At 39.1% G+C, this 15,374-nt stretch overlaps 1 protein-coding gene across 1 annotated transcript in view; it reads left to right on the top strand.

The window, feature by feature from the left end:
- Positions 1–5,260, top strand: part of LOC128553265 (uncharacterized) — a gene marked incomplete at its 3' end in the record, with an annotated part of 43,818 nt that extends 38,558 nt beyond the window's left edge. Inside the window, exon 3 of the mRNA XM_053534394.1 lies at positions 5,111–5,260. Within this exon, the coding sequence (XP_053390369.1) occupies positions 5,111–5,260 (150 nt within the window). The remainder of the gene's footprint in view (positions 1–5,110) is intronic.
- Between the last annotated feature and the right edge of the window lie 10,114 nt (positions 5,261–15,374).

The following is a 15,374-nucleotide window of genomic DNA, read 5'->3' as shown; positions in this document are numbered from 1 at the left end:
TGGCGCTCAGCATTAAGCGGATAGTGCTAGGACTGGTCAGCCCGGTGTCAGTATAATGTGACTGGGTGGGGTATCATGCCACGTGTCTACAGCGTGATATTCCAGTGAGGCAGCACTATAAAGTTGGGCATTGTGCTCACTGCTACAAGTAGACACCGTCGTTTATATGACTGAAAAATTGTTGAAAAAGACGTTAAACCAGAAAACACTGATCAATAACTTGAGAACCACTTGACCCAGAATGTTGAAACTTCATAGGATGATTGGACATGCAGAGTAGATGACCCTGTTGATTCTGGAACAGGGGGGCGGGACTATATATATAGGAATGCCCTCCGCTGTCAGTCTGTCTGTCCACCTATTAAACTTTGTGTCTGGAGCATAACTCAATAACCATTTGAGGTTTTGACTTTAAACTTGATATATTTGTAGATGGCGATTAGATGATGTGCCAGATTGGTAGGTCAAAGGTTAAGGTCACAAATGGAACTTGAAGGTCAAATTTGACCCTCATATTCTGTGTCCAGAGCAAAACTTAATAATAATTCAAGGTATTGACCTTAAACTTTGCATACAAGTAGGTTGCAATGAGACAATGTGCAGAGCACATAATGAACCAGGTCAGTAAGTCACAGGTCAAGATCGCAAGATTAAGTACAACAGGCTACATTACTCCCCCCCTCCCCCCCCTCTCCCCCCACTACACACACCTCTCACACACGCACACATTAACACCACCCCAATTTACTTTCGGTTTCTTGTGCCGCGCTTTGGGATGTGAAAGGTGTTGCACTTTCCGTTTCCTATCAAGAACAGACTTAGTCAAACAAGGTCCACTATTATTTTTCTCGGTTTTGTGCTTTTGTGCTTCCAAAAGACCTTCTTATAGATTTTTAGCTCACCTGAGCACGAAGTGCTCAAAGGTGAGCTCATGCGATCGACCTGTGTCCGTTATCCGTCGTCCGTCTGTCCGTCGTCGTCAACAATTTGACTGTTAACACTCTAGAGGTCACAATTTTGGCCCAATCTTAATGAAAATTGGTCAGAATGTTACTCTCAATAAAATCATGGACGAGTTTGATATTGGGTCATCTGGGGTCAAAAACTAAGTCACCAGGTCAAATCAAATGAAAAGCTTGTTAACACTTTAGAGGTTACAATTTTGGCCCAATCTTAATGAAACATGGTCAGAATGTTACCCTATATAAAATCTTGGACGAGTTTGATATTGGGTCATCTGGGGTCAAAAACTAGGTCACCAGGTCAAATCAAAGAAAAAGCTTGTTAACACTGTAAGGCTACATTTTTGACTGTATCTTCATGAAACTTGGTCAGAATGTTAATCGTGGTGATCTCAAGAATCAGTTTGAATCTGGGTCAAGTAGGATCAAAAACTAGGTCACCAGGTCAAATCAAAGGAAAAGCTAGTTAACACTCCAGAGGCCACATTTTTTACTGTATCTTCATGAAACTTGGTCAGAATGTTAATCGTGGTGATCTCAAGATCCAGTTTGAATCTGGGTCCTGTAGGGTCAAAAACTAGGTCATCAGGTCAAATCAAAGGAAAAGCTAGTTAACACTCCAGAGGCCACATTTATGACCATATCTTAATGAAACTTGGTCAGAATGTTAATCGTGATGATCTATAGGTCAGATTCAAATCTGGGTCAGATGGGGTGAAAAACTAGGTCACTAGGTCAAATCAAAGGAAAAGCTTGTCAACACTCTAGAGGCCACATTTATGTTTTTAGCCCACCATCATCAGATGGTGGGCTATTCAAATCACTCTGCGTCCGTGGTCCGTCGTCCTTCCGTCCGTCCGTCCGTCCTTCCGTCCGTTAACAATTTCTCGTTATCGCATCTCCTCAGAAACTACCGGGGCGATTTTGACCAAACTTTGTCAGAATGATGTATTGGTACCCTAGTTGTGTCCCCCTGAAAATCAGACTTGTTCAACAATTTTTTATTGAGTTATGGCCCTTTGTTTATTTCTATAATTTACATAGATTTATATAGGGAAAAACTTCTTGTCCAAAACCACAGAGCCTAAGGCTTTGATATTTGGTATGAAGCATCATCTAGTGGTCCTCTACCAAGATGATTCATATTATTTCCTTGGGGTCTAATATGGCCCCGCCCCGGGGGTCACATGGTTTATATAGACTTATATAGGGAAAACTTTGAAAAACCTCTTGTTCAAAACCACATGGCCTAGGGCTTTGATATTTTGTATATGACATCATCTAGTGGTCTTCTACTAAGATTGTTCAAATTATCCCCCTAGGGTCAAATATGGCCCCACCCCGGTGGTCACATGGTTTACATAGACTTATATAGGGAAAAACTTTGAAAATCTTCTTGTCCAAACCACAAAGCCTAGGGCTTTGGCATTTGTAATGTAGCATCATCTAGTGGTTCTCTACCAAGTTTGTTCAAATTATCCCCCTAGGGTCAAATATGGCCCCCGCCCTTGGGGGGTCACATGGTTCATATAGACTTATATAGGGAAAAGATTTTAAAATCTTCCTGTCAATAACCTACAACATTCAAATTTGGACCACATGCATGGTTTTGAGTGGCAAGATGAACCTTGACATGAGTTGACCTTGATTTTGACCTAGTGACCTACTTTCACATTTCTGTACCTACAGCCTTCAAATTTGGACCACATGCATAGTTTTGTGCACTGAAAAAAACTTTGACCTTGACATTGACCTAGTGACCTACTTTCACATTTTTGAAGGTACAGGCTTCAAATTTGGACCACATGCATAGTTTTGTGTTCCGAAATGGAATTTGACCTTCATTTTGACCTAATGACCTACTTTCACATTTCTCAAGCTACAGCCTTCAAATTTGGACCACATGCATAGTTTTGTGTAGCGAAACAAACTTTGACCTTTACATTGACCTAGTGGCCTACTTTCACATTTTTGAAGGCACAGGCTTCTAATTTGGAACACATGCATAGTTCTGTGTTCCGAAATAAAATTTGACCTTGATTTTGACCTAGTGACCTACTTTCACATTTCTCGAGCTACAGCCTTCAAATTTGGACCACTTGCATAGTTTTGTGTACCGAAATGAACTTTGACCTTAAGATTGACCTAGTGACCTACTTTCACATTTCTGTAGCTACAGGCTTCAAATTTAGACCACATGCATAGGATTGTGTACCGAAACATGCAAAAAATGTGTGTTCTGAAGTGTAATTTGACCTTGATTTTGACCTAGTGACCTACTTTCATATTTCGTCCTTCAATTTGATCTAGTGACCTACTTTCACATTTCTCAAGCTACAGCTTTCGAATTTGGACCACATGCACAGTGTTGTGTACGGAAATGAAATTTGACCTTGAGCTAGTCAGTAAGTCTTGAAATTTGGAACACTCAAAAATGGCACATTGGTGGGCGCCAAGATCACTCTGTGATCTCTTGTTATCTTCATGAAACTTAGTCAGAATGTTAATCCTGATGATCTTTAGGTCAAATTTAAGTCTGGGTCATGTGGGGTCAAAAACTGGGTCACCAGGTCAAATGAAAGAAAAAGGTTGTTAACACTCCAGAGGCCAGATTTATGACCATATCTTAATGAAACTTAGTCAGAATGTTAATCTTGATGATCTTAAGGTCCGATTTGAATCTGGGTCCTGTAGGGTCAAAAACTATGTCATCAGGTCAAATCAAAGGAAAAGCTAGTTAACACTCCAGAGGCCACATTTATGACCATATCTTAATGAAACTTGGTCAGAATGTTAATCTTGATGATCTATAGGTCAGATTCAGATCTGGGTCAGATGGGGTGAAAAACTAGGTCACTAGGTCAAATCAAAGGAAAAGCTTGTCAACACTCTAGAGGCCACATTTATGTTTTTATCTTCATGAAACTTAGTCAGAATGTTAATCCTGATGATCTTTAGGTCAAATTTAAGTCTGGGTCATGTGGGGTCAAAAACTGGGTCACCAGATCAAATGAAAGAAAAAGGTTGTTAACACTCCAGAGGCCAGATTTATGACCATATCTTAATAAAAAAACTTAGTCAGAATGTTAATCTTGATGATCTTTAGGTCAGATTCAAATCTGGGTCAGTTGGGGTGAAAAATTAGGTCACTAGGTCAAATCAAAGGAAAAACTTGTTAACACTCTAGAGGCCACATTTATGACTGTATCTTCATGAAACTTAGTCAGAATGTTAATCTTGATGATCTTAAGGTCAAGTTCGAATCTGGGTCATGTGGGTCAAAAAATAGGTCACCGGGTCAAGTCAAAGGAAAAGCTAGTTAACACTTTAGAAGCCACATTTATGACCATATCTTAATGAAACTTGGTCAGAATTTTAATCTTTATGATCTTTAGGTCAATAGGTCAAGTGAGCAATACAGGGCCTTCATGGCCCTCTTGTTTTATGTGTACCTTGAAATTATGGTGAGCAATATAGAGTCAACATGACTGTCTTGAATTGTTACGCCCAAATGGAGCATATTTTGTTATGACACCGGTGTCTGTCTGTCTGTCCATTAGCAATTTTGCATCTGCTCTGCAACTCTTGAACCCTTTGAAGGATTTTGAAAAAAACTTGACACAACTGTTCACCACATTACTTGTATTTTATATGATAAAGTACAATACATGGGTTTTCTATCAGTTTCCCCACTAATTTAAACATGAAATTATGTTTAAGTAAGATGTTTGGTATTGATAGGAAGCTAATTTTAGAATGCAAACCCAGGCACAAGTTAAAACATTGGTATATTTATGTAAATTCAGCATCATAATGATTGCGATACATTAGGTTGATATGCAGTCTCTGCATTAACAAACATTGGTATTAACTTTGCAGATGTGGAATTAACCCTTAGCCTGCTAAATTTCTATAATGGACTGGTCCATCATTCAGTTTGGGCAATACCATTTATAATTACTAGGGGTGTTTACTGAAAATGTACTGACTGAATAGCGAACAGTGCAGACCATGATCAGACTGCACGGATGTGCAGGCTGATCTTGGTCTGCACTGGTCGCAAAGGCTGAATCACTTGCCGCCAGCAGGCTAAAGGTTAAAATACAAGTTTCATTGGTACCAATGTCATGTTTATTACTTTTAATCAGTAACAGAGAGTACAACAAAGGCAACAACTGCAGCAGCTAGCCATAGCCCTGACGCTCACAAGACTTGGACCATTGTAGCTGTATGTGTGATCCTATTTCTTTGTTTGATATTCATGGCAGTGCTAGTATATAGACTGCGTACAGACATTAGTAAGTATAGGTCATTTTTCCTGACATCATTCTTTCATATTTTTAACCCACCATCATCAGATGGTGGGCTATTCAAATCACTCTGCGTCCGTGGTCCGTCCGTCTGTCCATCCGTCCGTTAACAATTTCTCGTTATCGCATCTCCTCAGAAACTACTAGGGGGATTTTGACCAATTTTTGTCAGAATGATGTATTGGTAGCCTAGTTGTGTCCCCCTGAAAATCAGACTGGTTCAACAATTTTTGAATGAGTTATGGCCCTTTGTTTATTTTTAGCCCACCATCTGATGATCAAATCACTGTGCGTCCGTGGTCCGTCTTTCAAAATCTTCTTATCCAAAACCACAAAGCCTAGGGCATTGATATTTGGTATGAAGCATCATCTAGTGGTCCTCTACCAAGATGATTCAAATTATTTCCCTGGGGTGAAATATGGCCCCGCCCCGGGGGTCACATGGTTTAATTATATAGACTTATATAGGGAAAAACTTTAAAAATCTTCTTGTCATAACCTACAAAAATTATATTTGGACCTTATGTATAGTTTTGAGTGGCTAGATGAACCTTGACATGAGTTGACCTTGATCTTGACTTAGTGACCTACTTTCACATTTCTGTAGCTACAGTCTTCAAATTTGGACCACATGGACACCAATTTGTGTACTGAAATAAACTTTGACCTTGACATTGACCTAGTGACCTACTTTCACATTTAGTTCGGACCACATGCATAGTTTTATGTTCCGAAATGAAATTTGACCTAATGACCTACTTTCACATTTCTCAAGCTACAGCCTTCAGATTTGGACCACATGCATAGTTTTGTGTACCAAAATGAAATTTGACCTTGAGATTGACCTAGTGTACTTTCACATCTCTGTAGCTACAGCCTTCAAATCTGGACCACATGCATAGGTTTGTGTACAGAAATGAACTTTGACCTTGACATTGACCTAGTGACCTACTTTCACATTTCTGTAGCTACAGGCTTCAAATTTAGACCACATGCATAGGATTGTGTACCGAAACAAACTTTGACCTTGACATAGACCTAGTGACCTACTTTCACATTTTTTAAGGTACAGACTTTAAATTTGGACCACATGCAAAAAATGTGTGTTCTGAAGTGTAATTTGACCTTGATTTTGACCTAATGACCTACTTTCACAATTCTTAAGCTACAGCCTTCAAATTTGGACCACATGCATAGATTTGTGTACAGAAATGAACTTTGACCTTGACATTGACCTAGTGACCTACTTTCACATTTTTCAAGGTACAGGCTTCAAATTTGGTCCACATGCCTAGTTTTGTGTTCCGAAATGAAATTTGACCTTGATTTTGACCTAGTGACCTACTTTCACAATTCTTAAGCTACAGTCTTCAAATTCGGACCACATGCATAGTTTGGTGTACCGAAATGAAATTTGCCTTGAAATTGACATAGTGACCGACTTTCATATTTCTCAAGTTACTTCAAATTTCGACCACATGCATAGTTCTGTGTTCTGGATTGAAATTTGACCTTGATTTTTACCTAGTACCTACTTTCACATTTAAAGCACATGCATAGTTTTGTGTACAGAAATAAACTTTGACCTTGAAATTGACCTAGTGACCTACTTTCACATTTCTCAAGCTACAGATCAAATTTGGACCACATGTACCGAAATGAACTTTGACCTTGATTTCGACCTTGATCTAGATTTGAAATTGGAACATTCAAAAATGGCGCAATGGTGGGCGCCAAGATCACTCTGTGATCTCTTGTTATAATTTACATAGATTTATATAGTGAAAAACTTTCAAAATCTTCTTATCCAAAACCACAAAGCCTAGGGCTTTGATATTTGGTATGAAGCATCATCTAGTGGTCCTCTACCAAGATGATTCAAATTATTTCGCTGGGGTCAAATATGGCCCCGCCCTGGGGGTCACATGGTTTATATAGACTTATAAAGGGAAAAACTTTGAAAAACCTCTTGTCCAAAACCACAGGGCCTAGGGCTTTGATATTTTGTATGTGACATCATCTAGTGGTCTTCTACTAAGATAGTTCAAATTATCCCCCTAGGATCGAATATGGCCCCGCCCTGGGGGTCACATGGTTTACATAGACATACAGGGAAAAACTTTGAAAATCTTCTTGTCCATATCACAAAGCCTAGGACTTTGATATTTGTAATGTAGCATCATCTACTGGTTCTCTACCAAGTTTGTTTGAATTATCCCCCTAGGGTCAAATATGGCCCCGCCCTCGGGGTCAGATGGTGCAAATAGACTTATATAGGGAAAAGCTTTTAAAATCTTCTTGTCAATAACCTACAACATTCAAATTTGGACCACATGTATAGTTTTGAGTGGCAAGATGAACCTTGACATGAGTTGACCTTGATTTTGAACCGTTGACCTACTTTCACATTTCTGTAGCTACAGCCTTCAAATTTGGACCACATGCATAGTTTTGTGCACTGGAAAAAACTTTGACCTTGACATTGACCTAGTGACCTACTTTCACATTTTTGAAGGTACAGGCTTCAAATTTGGACCACATGCATAGTTTTGTGTTCCGAAATGAAATTTGAGCTTGATTTTGACCTAGTGACCTACTTTCACATTTCTCAAGCTACAGCCTTCAAATTTGGACCACATGCATAGTTTTGTGTACCGAAAAAACTTTGACCTTGACATTGACCTAGTGACCTACTTTCACATTTTTGAAGGTACAGGCTTCAAATTTGGACCACATGCATAGTTTTGTGTTCTGAAATGAAATTTGACCTTGATTTTGACCTAGTGACCTACTTTTACATTTCTCAAGCTACAGCCCAGCGGGCATGCGACGTTGAAACGACGTCGGTTCTAAGTTGTTATTAGGTCGCGACGTCGACAACCAAAATACAATGTCTTCCCGACATCGAAAGTGCGACATCGGTACGACGTCAGGTTTCGACGTTGTATCGACGTTGAATTTTGGTCGAAATTGTAATTGTTGCAAGTGGACCTGGTTAACGTTTTACAATAAAATTTAGTCATTTTCTTAATTAATAAATTAATCGGAAATGGATAAAAGCTGCATCGCAATTTCTCCAGGAACTGCATTCACTAGTTCACCTCCCTTGATAAAGTATGAGTCACCGCTAGGAGACGATTTTTCTGAAGTAAACATTGTACTTTTTTTCATCTTTTTAGCTCACCTGTCACAAAGTGACAAGGTGAGCTTTTGTGATCGCGCGGTGTCCGTCGTCTGTGCGTGCGTGCGTCCGTCCGTAAACTTTTGCTTGTGACCACTCTAGAGGTCACATTTTTCATGGGATCTTTATGGAAGTTGGTCAGAATGTTCATCTTGATAATATCTAGGTCAAGTTCGAAACTGGGTCACGTGCCTTCAAAAACTAGGTCAGTAGGTCTTAAAATAGAAAAACCTTGTGACCTCTCTAGAGGCCATATATTTCACAAGATCTTCATGAAACTTGGTCAAAATGTTCACCTTGATGATATCTAGGTCAAGTTTGAAACTGGGTCACGTGCCTTCAAAAACTAGGTCAGTAGGTCTAAAAATAGAAAAACCTTGTGACCTCTCTAGAGGCCATATATTTCACAAGATCTTCATGAAACTTGGTCAAAATGTTCACCTTGATGATATCTAGGTCAAGTTTGAAACTGGGTCACGTGCCTTCAAAAACTAGGTCAGTAGGTCTAAAAATAGAAAAACCTTGTGACCTCTCTAGAGGCCATATATTTCACAAGATCTTCATGAAAATTAGTCAGAATGTTCACCTTGATAATATCTAGGTCAAGTTTGAAACTGGGTCACGTGCCATCAAAAACTAGGTCAGTAGGTCAAATAATAGAAAAACCTTGTGACCTCTCTAGTTATGCCCCCCTTTGAAAAAGGAGGGGTATATTGTTTTGCAGATGTCTGTCGGTCGGTCGGTCGGTCGGTCGTAATGTAGACCTATCCGTTTCCGGATGATAACTCAAGAACGCTTGGGCCTAGGATCATGAAAGTTGATAGGGAGGTTGGTCATCACCAGTAGATGACCCCTATTGATTTTGAGGTCTGTATGTCAAAGGTCAAGGTCACAGTGACCCTGAATAGTAAAACGGTTTCCGGATGATAACTCAAGAACGCTTGGGCCTAGGATCATGAAAGTTGATAGGGAGGTTGGTCATCACCAGTAGATGACCCCTATTGATTTTGAGGTCTGTATGTCAAAGGTCAAGGTCACAGTGACCCTGAATAGTAAAACGGTTTCCGGATGATAACTCAAGAACACTTGGGCCTAGGATCATGAAAGTTGATAGGGAGGTTGGTCATGACCAGCAGATGACCCCTATTGATTTTGAGGTCAGTATGTTAAAGGTCAAGGTCACAGTGACCCTGAACAGTAAAACAGTTTCCGGATGATAACTCAAGAACGCTTAGGCCTAGGATCACGAAAGTTGATAGGGAGGTTGGTCATGACCAGCAGGTGACCCCTATTGATTTTGAGGTCAAAGGTCAAGGTCACAGAGACCAGGAACAGTAAAATGGTTTCCAGGCAATAACTCGAGAACACTTGGGTCTAGTGTCAGGAAAATTGATAGTTAGGTTGGCCATGACCAGCAGATGACCCCTATTGATTTTGAGGTCAGTATGTGAAAGGTCAAGGTCACAGTGACCCTGAACAGTAAAACAGTTTCCGGATGATAACTCAAGAACGCTTAGGCCTAGGATCACGAAAGTTGATAGGGAGGTTGGTCATGACCAGCAGGTGACCCCTATTGATTTTGAGGTCATTAGGTCAAAGGTCAAGGTCACATTGGCCAGGAACAGTTAAATGGTTTCTGATCTTCTTGTCCAAAACCATAGGGCCTAGGGCTTTGATATTTGGTATGTAGCAAAATCTAGTGGTCCTCTACCAAGATTGTTCAGATTATTTCCCTGGCGTCAAATATGGCCCCACCCCTAGGGTCACATGGTTTATATAGCCTTATATAGGAAAAAACTTTGAAAAACCTCTTGTCCAAAACCACAGGGCCTAGGGCTTTGATATTTTGTATATGACATCATCTAGTGATCCTCTACTAAGATTATTCAAATTATTCCCCAAGGGTCAAATATGGCTCCGCCCTGTGGGTCACATGGTTTACATATACTTATTTACAGTGTGCATATAATTTCTGTTCCTTGTGCAATTACTAAATGCATCAAGGGGGGCATTTCGTGTTCGACGAGCTCTTGTTTTCATGGGGTCTGTATGAAAGTTGGTCTGAATGTTCATCTTGATGATATCTAGGTCAGGTTCGAAACTGGGTCATGTGCGGACAAAAACTAGGTCATTAGGTCTAATAATAGAAAAACCTTGTGACCTCTCTAGAGGCCATATTTTTCATGGGATCTGTATGAAAGTTGGTCTGAATGTTCATCTTGATGATATCTAGATCAAATTTGAAAGTGGGTCACATGCCATCAAAAACTAGGTCAGTAGGTCAAATAATAGAAAAACCTTGTGACCTCTCTAAAGGCCATATTTTTCATGGGATCTGTATGAAAATTGGTCTGAATGTTCATCTTGATGATATCTAGGTCAAGTTCGAAACAGGGTCATGTGCGTTCAAAAACTAGGTCATTAGGTCTAAAAATAGAAAAACCTTGTTACCTCTCTAGAGACCATACTTGTGAATGGATCTCCATAAAAATTGGTCAGAATGTTCACCTTGATGATATCTAGGTCAAGTTTGAAACTGGGTCACGTGCCATAAAAAACTAGGTCAGTAGGTCAAATAATAAAAAAACCTTGTGACCTTTCTAGAGGGCATACTTTTCATGGGATCTGTATGAAAGTTGGTCTGAATGTTCATCTTGATGATATCTAGGTCAAGTTTGAAACTGGGTCAACTGCGGTCAAAAACTAGGTCAGTAGGTCTAAAATTATTAAAATCTTTTGACATCTCTAGAGACCATATTTTTCAATAGATCTTCATGAAAATTGGTCAGAATTTTTATCTTGATAATATCTAGGTCAAGTTCAAAACTGGGTCACATGAGCTCAAAAACTAGGTCACTATGTCAAATAATAGAAAAAACGACGTCATACTCAAAACTGGGTCATGTGGTAAGAGGTGAGCGATTCAGGACCATCATGGTCCTCTTGTTTAAATTAGATATTTTTTAAACTCATTTTTATCATGAATTAAACTTAAATGAATCACAGAAACTTTAAAAATATGAAAAACAACAACTTTTTTTACTTAACGCGCCAAAAACCCACGTGCTGTATTCATTTCCGGTTGTAAACAACGAAAAACAAGTCAACAGTTATACTTTCTAAATCCAACAAAGTTATCACTAGAGAAATTGGAATCAAAGGAAGTTTCACATAAAAGTCCTGATTTAGAAAACTTTGGTATTGGCGCTTAATTATAGCTTCTAGAAGAAAACCATTATGAAAAATAGGTTGTTTACACGTTGGAATCCCGACGTCGGGTGTCGACGTTGTTTCGACGTCTAAACAACTTACATTTTCAACCAAAACACAACGTCGAATCGACGTCCATATCCGACGTCGTATCAACGTCGTTACGACGTCGAATGCCCACTGGGAGCCTTCAAATTTTGACTACATGCATAGTTTTGTGTACCGAAATGAACTTTGATCTTGAGGTTTAACTAGTGACCTACTTCCACATTTCTGAAGCTACAGGCTTCAAATTTGGACCACGTGCATATTTTTGTGTTCTGAATTGAAATTTGACATTGATTTTTACCTAGTACCTACTTTCACAATTCTCAAGCTGCAGCCTCCAAATTTGAAGCATGCATAGTTTTGTATACCGAAATGAACTTTGACCCTGAAATTGATCTTGTGACCTACTTTCTCAAGCTACAGCTTTCAAATTTGGACCACATGCATGGACCACATGCACAGTGTTGTGTACTGAAATGAAATTTGACATTGATTTTGACCTTGAGCTAGTCTTGAAATTTGGAACATTCAAAAATGGCTCAGTGGGCGCCAAGATCACTCTGTGATCTCTTGTGTTATTAGCTCACCAAAGCAAAAGTAGTATCGTGGGATGTCCATCATCTTTCCATTTAAACCACTCTGCCAATTTCAACCAAACTTCACAGGAATGTTCCTTGAGTGGTTTCCTTTCAGATGTTTTTCAAATCTAGGCCATCCATCTTGAATCATGGTTACCATAAAAAACTTGTAAAATCTTCTTCTCAAAAACTGCCGGCCTGATTTTGAAATAATTTCACAAAAATGTTATTTTGCTGACCTTCTACCAAATTCCTTCAAACCATTTTGTTTGGTAAAAAAAACATGGCTGCTGCGGGTGGGGCTAGTTTTCCCAATATGGCTAAATGAAAAACTTTGAAAATTTCCTTCTTTGAAACTGCTGGCTCAATTTTAAAGTAATTTTAGTGACCCTGTACCAAATTTTTCAAATGGTTCTTTTTCGTTAAAAAAACATGGGCACCAGGGGGTTGGGGCTAGTTTTCCCTGTGTGGCTGTATGGAAAACTTTGAAAATCTTCACCTGAAACTGCTAGCTCGAATTGAAAATGCGCCTTGGGGTGACCCTCTGCTTAATTAATCAGATCATTCTGTTTCATTAAAATCATTGCTGCTATATTACTTTATGGAAAACTTTTTCTCTGAAAATATATTTTTACAGCAGGATGTTTCTGAATTGACCTATAATTGCTTCAAACAATTTTTTGGCCTCCAGAGGACAGGACACTTATTTCTCTATATGGCTATATTGAAAACTTGGAAAATCTCCTCTGAAACAGTTGACTCGATTTGAAAATGCTCTTTGGTTGACCCTCTGTTAAAGTCATTCAATTCATTCTGTTTCATTAAAACATTGCTGCTAATAGATACTATGGCTGTGTGGAATACTTTTTCTCTTAAACTGTTGGCCTTAATTTAGAACACTTTCACTTTGACCCTCTACCAAATTGTATCAAACAATACTTTTTTTGCTAAAAAAACATGGCTTTCAGGGGGAAGGACTAGTTTTCTCGTTATGGCTATATAGAAAACTTTGAAAATCCAATCTCCTCTGAAAGTGCTGGCCAAATTTTAAAATAGTTACATACATAGTGTTTGTTGGGTGACCCTCTACTCGGTCAATTCAAATCGTTCTTATTCATTTAAAACTATGGGCCATGGGTTAGGGGCCCCTAGAGCTAACTTCTACGAATCTTCATCAGCATCATCATAACGTCCTCTCCTACATTTGTTCAAATGGGGGCTTATGGCTGTTCTAACTGAAAATAGAGATATCTTTTAACAACTTTTACTCGCCAACTAACTCAGTGAATCTTCATCAAGCTTGGATGACCAATCCACTTAGCTCAATAGGGAGAGCTTTGATCTACGGATCACAGGGTTGTGAGTTTGATACACGGGTGGGCTGTATGGTTCCTCTTGGACTATTTCAGGGGCCCATAGCTAAAACCTATAAATTATCCAGATGATGGATCTCCATCAAATGTGGTCTTTAACATCCTTATTTGGATCTATCTGAAACTGAAAAAAACAAAACTTTTGTCCCCTTTGAGAAGCAAGCAGGTGCCACCATAGATAAAGATAGAAGAAGAAACTTTAAATGACCTCTTCTTATGAGCCACAGGATGGAGCCACTGTAGCATCATTGTTTGGTGCTGTTTAAAATACATTCAAATGGCTGCACTTGGACTTTTTTATGGGCTGTCGGAGCTAAAAATAGAAAACTTTTGTGCATGAATCAACTAATGGATGTTTATAGTTCTTCTAGCTTAGTCTGTTGCAATTCCTTGTATGGACCACTTACAGATTCATTCTATAATGTTTTTGCTTGGCCCATTTAGGAACCACCAAAGTTAAAAATAGGGAAAAAAAACAAAAAAACATTTCTTGTTATGTACCACTGAATGGATTTTTGGATTTTTAGCTCACCTGTCACAAAGTGACAAGGTGAGCTTTTGTGATCGCGCGGTGTCCGTCGTCCGTCGTCCGTCCGTGCGTGCGTCCGTCCATAAACTTTTGCTTGTGACCACTCTAGAGGTCACATTTTTCATTGGATCTTTATGAAAGTTGGTCAGAATGTTCATCTTGATGATATCTAGGTCAAGTTCGAAACTGGGTCACGTGCCATCAAAAACTAGGTCAGTAGGTCAAATAATAGAAAAACCTTGTGACCTCTCTAGAGGCCATATATTTCACAAGATCTTCATGAAAATTGGTCAGAATGTTCACCTTGATGATATCTAGGTCAAGTTCAAAACTGGGTCACGTGCCATCAAAAACTAGGTCAGTAGGTCTAAAAATAGAAAAACCTTGTGACCTCTGTAGAGGCCATATATTTCACAAGATCTTCATAAAAATTGGTCAGAACGTTCACCTTGATGATATCTAGGTCAAGTTTGAAACTGGGTCACGTGCCTTCAAAAACTAGGTCAGTAGGTCAAATAATAGAAAAACCTTGTGACCTCTCTAAAGGCCATTTTTTTCATGGGATCTGTATGAAAGTTGGTCTGAATGTTCATCTTGATGATATCTAGGTCAAGTATGAAACTGGGTCACGTGCGGTCAAAAACTAGGTCAGTAGGTCTAAAAATAGAAAAACCTTGTGACCTCTCTAGAGGCCATATATTTCATGAGATCTTCATGAAAATTGGTCAGAATGTTCACCTTGATGATATCTAGGTCAAGTTCGAAAGTGGGTCACGTGCCTTCAAAAACTAGGTCAGTAGGTCAAATAATAGAAAAACCTTGTGACCTCTCTAGAGGCCATATTTTTCATGGGATCTGTATGAAAGTTGGTCTGAATGTTCTTCTTGATGATATCTAGGTCAAGTTCGAAAGTGGATCATGTGCCATCAAAAACTAGGTCAGTAGGTCAAATAATAGAAAAACCTTGTGACCTCTCTAAAGGCCATATTTTACATGGGATCTGTATGAAAGTTGGTCTGAATGTTCATCTTGATGATATCTAGATCAAATTCGAAACAGGGTCATGTGCGGACAAAAACTAGGTCAGCAGGTCTAAAAATAGAAAAACCTTGTGACCTCTCTAGAGGCCATACTTGTGAATGGATCTCCATGAAAATTGATCTGAATGTTCACCTTGATGATA

Source organism: Mercenaria mercenaria, unplaced genomic scaffold, assembly GCF_021730395.1.
Source record: "Mercenaria mercenaria strain notata unplaced genomic scaffold, MADL_Memer_1 contig_3653, whole genome shotgun sequence".
Classification (NCBI taxonomy): domain Eukaryota; kingdom Metazoa; phylum Mollusca; class Bivalvia; order Venerida; family Veneridae; genus Mercenaria; species Mercenaria mercenaria.
Note: the sequence above shows the minus strand (reverse complement) of the source record. Positions and strands in the feature narration are given on the sequence as shown.